General features: G+C 44.3%; 1 protein-coding gene across 1 annotated transcript in view; it reads left to right on the top strand.

Moving 5' to 3' along the window:
* Nucleotides 1-12,779, top strand: part of spg11 (SPG11 vesicle trafficking associated, spatacsin) — a 413,741-nt gene that overhangs the window by 366,830 nt on the left and 34,132 nt on the right. The window contains exons 35-38 of the mRNA XM_037683759.1: nucleotides 1,832-2,036; nucleotides 2,108-2,245; nucleotides 2,328-2,461; nucleotides 5,444-5,563. Of these exons, the coding sequence (XP_037539687.1) occupies nucleotides 1,832-2,036; nucleotides 2,108-2,245; nucleotides 2,328-2,461; nucleotides 5,444-5,563 (597 nt within the window). The remainder of the gene's footprint in view (nucleotides 1-1,831; nucleotides 2,037-2,107; nucleotides 2,246-2,327; nucleotides 2,462-5,443; nucleotides 5,564-12,779) is intronic.

The following is a 12,779-nucleotide window of genomic DNA, read 5'->3' as shown; positions in this document are numbered from 1 at the left end:
CTCCATCACAGGGACACCTGCACATGTCTCCAGTCCATCACAGGGACAGATAGAGACAAACAACCATTCACTCTCACCTAGAAAACTCCACCCAGGAAGGTCTTAGGCTGGGATTTGAACCAGTGACCTTCTTGCTGTGTGGCAACAGCTCCACCAACTGAGCCACCATGCCGCCCCAGAAGGAGTCCAATATTATTTTTATTAAAACACAAAATCCATCAAAATGCTCGTTGACAAATCTTGAAGATTCTAGGGCTGATGAGAAACACCTGGGGCGTTTTAAACACAAGTTCTTTTTTTTTAATCAAGGGTACCAACAATTTTATCCACATCTTTTCAAGAAAAAGGGCATGGTCGGATTAAAAGGATTTTTTTGCAGGAGAATCAGATATATTAGCAATTTTCCTCATTTGTCAGAACCAGAATAAACTTTATTGGCATTGCACCGAGATACAACGCGAACATGTACGTACAGTCATCCGAAAGATGGGCGGAGTGCACGAAGCTGCAACTATAGAAAGTGCAGTCTTTTCTTATTCTTATTCAGAATAATATTTTGCTTAGATGAGAAAAGGGAAGAAAACATGAGGAGAGACGGTATAAAAAATAAAAAGATTTCTCACTCCGTGTCCTAGACAGGGCACAATTTGAGGCATCAAATAAACCTACCAAAGCAAAGCAACATAAACAGACGTTATACATGAACATATAGGCGGTGAAAACATTGAATTTTTAAGGGAAACTCGTAGCATAATCCAGAGCCCCCCCTCTCAGCCATTGTCCAGATAAGAGGTGACGTCCATCTTCAGCTCAGTTGAGGTTCTGTTACATGTCCACGACCTTGGGAAAGGGAGGGGTGAGGAGACAGTCAAAGCATCTTTGTTGTTTTCAAAACATTCCAGGAGGAGTTGAGATAAGTCCAGCATCAAGGCCACAGTTTGGGTCAGGCAGAACTTGTGAAATTGTTGTTTCTGCCTTTTAAAGTCTCACTGGTATATATTCCTCTGATTGAACTCCAAAATAGCCCAATTGATCCTTTATGCCAAAGTCGAGCTCACAGCTTCTCCAAGATTATTTCACCTTCATGAGTGCTACCAGTGAGTTCACAGTCCTGATAACAGCTGCTCCAGCTCCCTGCTGCAGCTCCACAAATTCAGTCTGAGCACTGTCGAGATTTGACACATTCACACAAATTTGTAGACAATCCAGAATTCACCAGCCAAACAGCAAAATAACCAGTTGTCATCATGAATCCAATTTGTTTCCGTCGAGATAAAAGGGTCCTCCTTATGCCCTGACTCCTGTCAGGAGAAGTTGACCAATTTTGTTGAGAGACCAGCTGATCTTTCCATTTAAGAGGTATGCAGGAAAAAAAACAAAAAACAAGCTTTTTTTTACGGTTCACAGGACAAAAGAGTGCAGCAGGGAAGTGGGTGGGGGAGAGACTGGGAGACATGTCTGGTTCCACCGGAGGACAGAGAAAAAAACAAGATTCAAGATTTCAAGATTCTACAAGATTTCAGCTTCCTGTGTGAATGACACAAACGGGCATCATTTTACTGAGTTTGGAAGGTCCATTCGGCAGTAACTTAAATTATTAAATGTATTATTATTCTTCCTGAAGAAAATCCATTTTAGTTGATTTAAGTAAAGGTCAGTAGGACTGCATGATCTATAGAATCAATGGACCTATTGACCTCACAGGTATTCTGTTATCTAACCTGACTTATCCACAGTGCCTTGGCATTGGATTTTTATCTAATTGGATGTCAAGAACTGTGGCGCAGGGTGTGTTCAAGTAACATCTTCTATTTTCTGTAATTCTATCCAGGAGCTGCAGTGCACGTTCTATCAGATCTGCACAGAGAACCCTGGCTGTGTTCTGAAGAAGCTTTTGCTGTTGGAGCAGCCAGATTGTTACAGGAAGGCCCAGACCTTCATCAGAGCTCAGGGTCTCTCTGCTGAGATCGTGGCAGATCTGCTGTCCTCTGCTGTGGTTCAGGCGCTGCTGGCATCCACCCAGGAGTTGCAGCCCGGTGAGAGAACAGCCTTGTTTTACGATTAGTCTCTCGTGTTCCTCACTGTTAATGTTTTCTTCTCCTGCCAGGAGAAAAGCAGGTTTTCAAGCCATCAGAAGGTCGGGACTCTTTGGTGCAGCTCATCAAACTGTGCAAGGACCCCAGCCTGGTGGGACTCAGACTGTTGGAAACCCTCCCCACTGTTCCTCTGAGAGACCTGAACTGCAGTATGGCTCACATGCTGTCTGTTAGACCATCACCCAGATATCCAGATATCCAGGGTGTAACCTTTCTCGTTGTTTATTGCAGTTGTTGAGCTGCTGATTGTGGCTCATAGCTGCTTCAGCCTCACCTGTAACATGGAGGGGATTGTTCGAGTGCTCCAAGCTGCTCGTCACCTCAGCCACACCTACCTGGCTCCAGGAGAGCACCACAGCTTGCTGGTAAGACCTGGACCCTGACTCTGTTTTTGCTTTAGACTCTCCTCCCAGGTGAACCTTTAAAAACAGACTAAACAGGAAATTGCTTTAAAAACCAAGGTAACGGTACTTCAGCAGGGCAGATCAGAGGACAATCTGTTTAATACCCAGCATCGTTAAAAAGTTTTTAAAAAAATGTCTTAAACAACTTTTATGTTTGACTGAAAGTATCACAAGACTTTTCAAACATACTTTGCTTTGTCTGGTTGTTCTAGTATGGGTTTGTATCAGTTTCATTTTTCTAAAGAACATGAAGACTTTTCAAAGTTCAAGGTTCTTTATTTTCATTCACATCACGTGTGGTACATGAGGTGGAACAAAATTGTGTACTCAAAGTACCAGTTACATCCAAAAATAGCTAAAATATAAAATGTAAAAAGAAACGGCATATAAGGATCTAAGATATGCACTGAACAATAATAATAAGGTGTATTAAACAGCAGCCTGAACATGAGTCTGTAGTGAGCAGATGGGTATGAATACAGCAACTTAAAGACAAGAAATCAGCAGCATGGATAAGCAGCAGCCCAGAAAAATTGACATCACCAATTACATTACAGTGATTTTTTTTAGGGATTTATAAATCTTCAGCTTCGGGGTAGAAGCTGTTCCTCAGTCTAGTGGTTCTACACCTAATGCTCCTCAACCTCCTGTCTGAGGGGAGTGGAGCACAAAGTGTGTGTGCTGGGTGAGTGGGGTCCTTCATGATGCATGTGGCCCTCTTCCTGCATCTGGAGGTGTAAATGTCTGTGATGGTGGGGAGGCTGACTCCAACAGTCTTCTGTACAGCCTTCATGCCACATGTTGATGTTGGACCACAGGATACTTTTCACTGCATACCTGTAGAAGGAGGTGAGGACTGATCTTCCTAGTCCAGCTCACCTCAACCGCTTACACATCCAAGCCCTCCGCATAGAGGGCGAAACGTCTTTCTACAAAAAAGAAACTTTCCAGATGACCTGACTGAGCATTACAGGATTTGGTACCTGGATGATTGAGCATGAACTTTAATGCCTTGAACCACTTTGGCTGTGGCTGCCTGCCTGGGAGGAATCGATGGGGGACAGAACCACTCCAGAAACCATCTTATCTACAGCAATCTAGTTGGTCCCCTTAAGGTGTGTACTGTTTGGTGGGGAAACAGTTTACTTGGGACTCCTCAGACTGATGAAGCCCTACGGATAGAGGGCGAAATGTCTTTTTACCAAAAAGAAACTGTCCAGATGACCTGACTGAGCATTATTGGATGTGGTACCTGGATGATTGAGCATGAACTTTAATGTCTCACACCCAAGTACTTGTAGCTGGAGTCCATGTCCACTGCAGATCCTCCTATGTTCAGGGGAGTAGGTGTGTTTGTTCCATCTGAAATCCACAACCCCCTCCTTTGTCTTCTTCACATTGATGTTAATGTGGTTCTTCCTGCACCAGCTCTCCACGTGTACCACCTCTTGCCTGTAGCTAGTCGCATTGTTGTTTGTGATGCATCCAACTACCGCTGTATTGTCTGCAAACTTACAATATGACAGCCTGGATGGGTAGCTGCACAGTCATATGTGATGAGAGTGAACAGGAGGAGGTTCAACACACAGCCCTGAGGGTAGCCAGTGCTGAGGGTTATGGTGGAGGAGAAGTTTTGGATCCTCACAGACTGTGGTCTGTTTGTTAAGAAGTCTAGGACCCAGTTGCTTAATCCTAGTATGAGTAGTTTGTCCATCAGGGTCTGGGGAATTATGGTGTTAGAAGGTGGATGTGAAGTCTGCAAAGATCATATGGACGTAGGAATCCTGCTCCAGGTGGGTGAGAGCAGTGTGGACTACAGAGGAGATGGCGTCCTCTATTGTTGATCGGTTCTTGTGGTATGCGTACTGGTGTGGGTCCTCACTGATGTTGATGGTTGTTTTGATGTGGGTCATGACCAGTCTTTTGAAGCATTAAGTGACTATCGGGGTGAGGGCTACTGGACAGTAGTAATTCAGATCAGTCACTGTAGAGCTCTTTGGGACTGGGATGATGGTGGCAGTCTTCAGGCAGGTGGGAACTGTTGCCAGGGTGAGGGAGGAGTTAAAGATGTTGGCCAGTACCTTGTAGAGCTGATCAGCACAGTCTTTCAGCAACTTCCTGGGGATGTTGTCTGGGCCAGTTCTTTGTGAGGATTAATCCTGAAGGTACTCCTTACTGCTACTGAGATCACACTAAGGAACTCCTCTTCGGATGATGAGGAGAGTCTGGTGCTGGGTGGTCTATTTGGGTCCTCAAAGCGGGCATAGAGTCTGTTAAAATCATCAGGCGTCCCTAGGACATTGTGCACCCCTGCTTTTATAGTCCGTCATGCACTTAATGCCCTTTCACATGCTCCGTGGGTCCTGTGAGGAGTAATGTCCTTGTAGCTGTGAGTAAAGCTGAAGCAATTACAACTGGTCTGCAGCTCCTATTTGTTTGTCTTAAGTGGGCTCTGTGTTTTGTCCTAAATAATGATGTCTGAGTTTTTCATTTGACTGATGACTTTTCCTGTGTGCATCCTATGATAGTACCGATTGTCCTGCTGATGGATATAAAGTAGTTCTTCTAATCATGGACAATATGTGGGGGGGCCGATATGGGGTAGAGGCAGGGCAGCTGACTCAGGAACCGAAAGCCCCAGGTTCGATCCCCAGCCATTCCCACATGTTGTGGTGTCTCTGAGCAAGACACCCAATCCCCAATTGCTCCCTGGGCACCTACATAGCTGCCCACTGCTCCACCTGGGTGTATCCCAGGTGCGATGGGTTAAATACAGAGAACTAATTTCACCATTGTATGGGAACATAAAATGATGACAACACAGCATGTTCGTTATTTCAGTCTGACTGTAATCTGAACTACAATTTCTTATTTCTGCTCTTGTGTTAAACAAGACCAACATGAATTCAACAAGTGTGTGCGTGTGTGTGTGTCTGTCTGTAGGTGCGTCTGTTGACAGGTATTGGCCGATACAATGAGATGACGTACATCTTTGACTTGCTACATCAGAACCATTGTTTTGAGATGTTACTCAGAAAGAAGGTGGACACAGAGAGAGGACAGGTTGGTCACACACACACACACACACACACACACACAAACGAATCCCAAACTTTGATGGTTGCTTTTCATTGTTGAGTGTGTTATACATTTTTCCCCAAAAACTTTATTTATGTGGTTTTTAACAAATTGTACAGTCATAGCACTATCCATCTATCCATTCATTTTCTTCCGCTTATCCGGGGTCGGGTCGCGGGGGTAGCAGCGTAAGTAGGGAGGCCCAGACTTCCCTCTCCCCAGTCATAGCACTATTCCAATATATTACTGTACATATAAAACAAACTGTACAACTTCCTTTAAAAGATAAAAGTATGAACTAAAACAAAGAAAAGAAAAACAGACAGACAACCTCCACTCACGTCAACATAGCATGTAGAAAAAGAAAAAAGAAAATAACCATCACTCTCAAAAAAGACAAGTCAGTATTGCCATTTCCATCAAATTGGTCATACACATATATGTGTAAGAAATAAATTAAAAATAATAATAATAATCCAAAAGAGAGGGAACCTCCAGAAAATAAAAGACCAGAAATATGCATATAGTGAATTAAGAAAAGAGACAAAGTACAAACCGAATTCCAAAAAAGTTGGGACACTAAACAAATTGTGAATAAAAACTGAATGCAATGATGTGGAGATGGCAAATGTCAATATTTTATTCGTAATATAACATAGATGACAGATCAAAAGTTTAATCTGAGTAAATGTAACATTTTAAAGGAAAAATATGTTGATTCAAAATTTCACAGTGTCAACAAATCCCAAAAAAGTTGGGACAAGTAGCAATAGGTGGCTGGAAAAAGGAAATTGGGCATATAACGAACAACTGGAAGACCATTTAACACTAATTAGGTCAATTGACAACATGATTGGGTATAAAAAGAGCTTCTCAGAGTGTCAGTGTCTCTCAGAAGCCAAGATGGGAAGAGGATCACCAATTCCACCATTGTTGCACAGAAAGATAGTGCAGCAATACCAGAATGGTGTTACCCAGCGTAAAATAGCAAAGACTTTTAAGTTATCATCATCAACCGTGCATAACATCCTCAAAAGATTCAGAGTATCTGGAACAGTCGCTGTGCGTAAGGGTCAAGGCCATAAAACTCTACTGGATGCTCGTGATCTCCAGGCCCTTAAACGTCACTGCACCTCAAACAGGAATGTCACTGTCAAGGAAATAACAGAATGGGCTCAGGAATACTTCCAGAAAGCATTGTCAGTGAACACAATCCACTGTGCCATCCGCCTTTACCAGCTGAAACTCTACAGTGCAAAGAGGAAGCCATTTCTAAGCAAGCTCCACAAGCTCAGACGTTTGTACTGGGCCAGGGGTCATTTAAAATGGAGTGTGGCAAAATGGAAGACTGTTCTGTGGTCAGATGAGTCATGATTTGAAGTTCTTTATGGAACACTGGGACGCCATGTCATCCGGACCAGAGAGGACAAGGATAGCCCAAGTTGTTATCAACGCTCCGTTCAGAAGCCTGCATCACTGATGGTATGGGGTTGCATGAGCGCTTGTGGCATGGGCAGCTTGCATGTCTGGAAAGGCACCATTAATGCAGAGAACTATGTTCAGGTTCTAGAACAACATATGCTCCCATCTAGACGTCATCTCTTTCAGGGAAGACCCTGCATTTTTCAACACGATAATGCCAGACCACATGCTGCAGCAATCACAACATCATGGCTACGTAGGAGAAGGATCCGGGTACTGAAATGGCCAGCCTGCAGTCCAGATCTTTAACCTATAGAGAACATTTGGCACATCATAAAGAGGAAGGTGCGACAAAGAAGGCACAAGACGATTGAACAGTTAGAGCATTGAAGATGGGTCGTGGCTGGGTCTTCCAACATGACAATGACCTGAAGCACACAGCCAGGAGAACCAAGGAGTGGCCCTGTAAGAAGCATATCATGTTTCTGGAGTGGCCTAGCCAGTCTCCAGACCTAAACCCTATAGAAAATGTTTGGAGGGAGCTCAAACTCTGTGTTTCTCAGTGACAGCCCAGAAACCTGGCTGATCTAGAGAAGATCTGTGTGGAGGAATTGTCCAAAATCCTGCTGCAGTGTGTGCACACCTGGTGACAAACTACAGGAAACATTTGACCTCTGTAATTGCAAACAAAGACTACTGTACCAAATATTAACATTGATTTTCACAGGTGTCCAAATACTTATTTGCAGCAGTAACACACAAATAAATTATTTTAAAAAATCATACATTGTGATTTCCAGATTTTTTTTTTTTTTTTAGATTATGTCTCTCACAGTGGACATGCACCTAAGATGAAAATTTCAGACCCTTCATGATTTCTAAGTGGGAGAACTTGCAAAGTTGCAGGGTGTTCAAATACTTATTTTTCTCACTGCACATATATATGCTAAAATAAATATAATGTCCTTACTTTGCAGTTTTTCACTTATTGCGGGGGTGTCCAGAACGTAACCCCGAAACTACTTGTACACTAACGGCTGAACTGCAGCAGAAAATCTACGGTTTCACTCAGAAATGTGTTAAAAGAGCCTTATTTTAGTTGTCCAGAGACGAGATGAAAGATCAATTCTGGACCACCGTACAGGTTGGTGCTAACGCGTGTTGCTTTCCAAACAACATTCTGATTAAAAATTGAGGTCCTGCCATGAATTACAGACATAAAACTTCTGATCTTCACAAATCGGCACAACTGCACAGGCCGAACAAGGGCTGAACATCTAATTAGATTTACCATAATTGCCGTTGTATTAGCTGCTACTTTTGTCTCACACTTTATACCATGCGATTTATATGCAGGAGTGTCTTATTTATAATTTTTTTTTCATAATTTTCAAAATTGATATCCTTATTTTATTTTGAAGGACTTCCTACCGTCTCTCGGTAGCTTCCTTCCACTGACTATTTTTCTTTGTGGCTCCCAGCACCCCGCCCCTCATGGGGGCAGGCATATGTGACACAAAGAGAATGCCCTCAGGTAATTAGATGTACAATGACTCTTGCTCACGGTTTCAAATATCCAACCATAACTCCACCCACTCGGTCATCATGTGACCAGAAGTCTAACCTGTATGTCCAATGAGGTACTCCAAAGGACCATTCCCCGACATTGATGTGCATTAATTTCTTCAGATTGTTCCCGTGTTATCGGATTTTGTACTTCATGCACAGACCTGTTCATTTGTTCAGCAATAATAGAAAACGCACAGAAAATTTCTTATGACGCAGCTTACATGTTAAAAGTGATCAGCTGAAGAGGAGGAGGGCAGAGCTGCTGCCCGTAAGCTATTGGCTAGACTAACTAAATTTCCCTCTGTACCAGATTAGATTCCATTATTATTATAATTTACTTATTTACAAACCGGATTCCAAAAAAGTTGGGACACTAAACAAATTGTGAATAAAAACTGAATGCAATGATGTGGAGGTGCTAACATCTAATATTTTATTCAGAATAGAACACAAATCACAGATCAAAAGTTTAAACTGAGAGAATGTATAATTTTAAGGGAAAAATCGTTGGTTACGTACTGTAACCCCAGATTCTATGAGTATAGGCGTAGCCCTTTAAGGTTGTCGCTGATGGGTTTTATCCCGATATGCAGAGCATCACACTGAAAAATTTAGTCCATGCCCACCTGCTGTGTGGGCCTCACCTGGTCCATATAAATTAGGTTAAGAGCGGGTAATCGGCTCCCAATTAGCTTTTTCTTCAGCCATTTAGGAGCCAGTGAGGCCAAACGTTTAAAGGGCTACGCCTATACTCATAGAATCTGGGGTTACAGTACGTAACCAACGTTCTATTTCGTATAAGCTTCGCCCTATATGGCTGTCGCTGGTGGGTTAAGGGCAAAGCAGATGTAGTCCTCGCCTCACTGGGTCCATTCGAACACCGTATGAAGCAGAAGCTTGCCCAAAAAACATTTTGTCACTCAGCTCCCCATGTGCGTAATTACGCATTGCGTAATTATGTGTGCCATGCACAGACGCGTGTTGTGTAACTATGTGTTCTGAATGCATGAACGCCCTGGAAAAGTTCCAACAAGGAGGGAAAAAAGCTGAAAAGAGCCATGAACCAACTGGTTTACAGCTAAACAGTATGAACAGATTAATAATAACAAGAGAGCTGATTATTAATCAAATGAACTGATTGGTAACAATAGTCATGAACTGATTAGTGACAATAGAACCAAAATAACAATCACAACTTGTGACTGATAACATTTCACACTGTAATGCATGCAGACAGATGTGAGTTAAACGGAGTTCCATGAAACAACAATATTCATTCTGTTAAAAACACTAAGGACAGAATGTGTCATGGGACGAGCCGTCACATCACGTAGATAAAAGTGAATAAATGAGCAGGGTGTTGACCACGCGGCCGCAGTGCAAAATGTCCTGCATTGTCATACCATTATGCAAAGCAGTCGAAGATACAATACCTCTGGTCGAGTGTGCTCTGAGGTTGACAGGAGGCTCTAAATCTGATGCTCTGTAGGCTTCAGAAATGGCCTCACACAGCCAGTGTGACAAGCGCTGGGTGGATAACGGGCGACCTGCAGATGCATCTCTATAATGATCAAACAAATGTTGAGTTTGACGCATTGCAGCTGTGCGCGCTATGTAACACGTCAATGCCCGCACCGGACAGAGAAGATGGAAAGATGCTTCTTCTTCTGATCTATGGGGTGGAGAGAAAAACCCCTCCAACTATATCGCTCTTGATTTAAAAGAACTTGTGATGTTTTTAGGCATAAAAGCTGGGTTTGGTCTTAAATCAGCTGAGCTGGCATCAGCCTGAATTCTGAGACATGACGGAGCGACAGAGAGGGCAGATAAATCACTCACTCTCTTAGCGGATGTTAAAGCCAGCAGCAGGGCTGTTTTAAGAGACAAGAATTTAAATGGAACCTGATCCAGAGGCTCAAATGGAACTTTGATCAGGGCCTGCAGGACCAGCGTTAAATCCCACTGTGGAACAAGTGGGCGTGAAAAAGGCCTGCATCTCTATACACCTTTTAGAAAACGCTTCATCAGCGGATGATTAAAAGCTGTTCTGTCTCCGAACCCTTCGTGGCAGGAAGAGATGGCTGCAGCGTACGTTTTAATCATGCTGGACGCCAAATTTCTGTCCATCAGGTGCTACAGAAAGGACAGCACGTTGCCTAGTGGACATGAGGTGGCCTCTACATCTTTCTCTGTACACCAGCGCTGAAAAACTGTTCACTTTGATGTGTACAGCGCTGTGGTGGATGTAGCACATGAATCCTGGATTGTACGCACTACATCCTGTGGGAGACCCATCCTCTCTAAGCGGATCCGCTCAGCGGCCAGACCCACAGGTGCTGGCCTATTTCTGGGTAACTCCTGATCGCTCCTCCTGCCTGGAGGAGAGCATCCTCCCTCCACGGCAGTTTCCACGGGCGCCCCGACAGCAGGCGTTGCAGGACTGGGAACCATGGTGCGTTCATGCGCTCGGGGGCCACCAGGAGAGCTGTCAATCCCTCCTCCTGAACTCGGTTTAGGAACCTTAAGATCAGAGGAGGTGGAGGAAATGCGTACAGAAGCATTTTGGGCCATGGGCTGTGGGCAAACGCATCCACCCCAGTGGTGGTTTGTCTCGCAGGCTCAGAGAAAACCGTAGTTGACACTGAGCGTTTTTTCGTGTCGCAAACAGGTCCACAGCCACTTTGCCAAATTTCTGCCACGTCTGAGCCATCAGGTCTGGATGGAGAGTCCAGTCCCCGTGATGTGGGCCGCCCTTGGACATCACATCTGCCCCTTTGTTCAGAACACCAGATATGTAAACTGCTCTGACGGAGAACAGATTTTGGTGTGCCCAATACAGTAGTGTTCGCGCAATGTGTAACATCTGGGCTGAGCGCACACCCCCCTGCCGGTTTATGTACGCAGCAGTAACATTGTTGTCTGTGTGAATCAAAACGTGTTGATTCTGCAGCACAGGAGCAAAGTGTTGAATCACGTTCATCACCGTGCGACACTCCAAAACATTTATGTGGGCTGATGTGTGATAGGGCCACAGCGCCCCTATAGCTTGAGATAGGCATGTCCCCCCCCCAGCCTGACAGCGACGCATCTGTGAAGACTGACAAGTGTGATGTGGGTCTGCTGACAGGGACTCCCTCCGACAGAACCAGGGTATTTCCCCAGTGTCGGAGGTCTGCTCTCACGGAGGGAAGAACAGTGATCATCCGTCTCTTTTGTCTTACTGGATCCACACGCAAACGCGCAAACCACCTCTGAAGGCGTCTCATGTGTAGTAAACCTAGCGGGACCACTGTGTGAGCTGATGACATCGTTCTTAACAGCTTCATGACGGAAACAGCTGTTATCACTCTGCCAGGTCTTAAGTGGCGGAGCTGGTCTTTTAGAGTGTCGATTCTCGTTTGTGATAAACGAGCCCTCATGGTGGTCGAGTTTAGCTCCACTCCCAGATAAACAATTGTCTGGGCCGGGAGAATCAAGCTTTTCTTCCAAGTTATGGCGAAGCCCAGATTTAACAGGTGTGATGTCAGCACCTGGGCCTGTCTCGCCGCCTCCTGTCTGGAGCGTGACAGCAGCAACAGATCGTCCTCACACACTTTGAGAATGTACGAGACGTGAGGGAATACCCGAACGGCAGCCTGTTATACTGATACTTCATCCCTTGAAAGGAGAAACGCAGGAATTTTCTGTGTTTTGGGATGATCGGTATGTGAAAATAGGCATCTTTCAGGTTGACGGAAACAAACCAGTCATTCTCTGGATGTTTTCCAACAGTTGTCTGGTTGTCAACATGTGAAACGGTCTGTCCATGATTGCCTTGTTGAAAACTGACAGGTCCAAAATCGGTCTTGTTCTTCCGGTCCGTTTGGGAACCAGGAAGTAACGTGAGTAAAACCCTGTGTTTTCCTCTCCGTTGGGAACCCTGGAGATCACTTCTTTTAACAGAAGTTCTTGGACTTCTGCATTTAGAAATGAGATTTGGTCTGGTGATGACAGGACCATCTCTAAAATTCCTCCGAATGGAGGGGGTCAGGTTGCAAATTGCAACGTGTAACCCTTGTCTTAACAACCTGGTCATCCATCTGTCTGATGAGCATGTTTTTAGCCACTCCGCGTAACGTTCGTAGAGTGGACGCGCGTTTAAGTGATGCATCATGGTTTGTACGGATGTAAAGGAACATATATCTGTGATATATTATCCATAAATTAAACG

The sequence above is a fragment of the Nematolebias whitei genome, chromosome 10, assembly GCF_014905685.2.
Source record: "Nematolebias whitei isolate Nwh7 chromosome 10, NemWhi1, whole genome shotgun sequence".
NCBI lineage: Eukaryota > Metazoa > Chordata > Actinopteri > Cyprinodontiformes > Rivulidae > Nematolebias > Nematolebias whitei.
The sequence above is the reverse complement of the archived record's forward strand: the minus strand, read 5'-3'. Positions and strand labels throughout refer to the sequence as shown.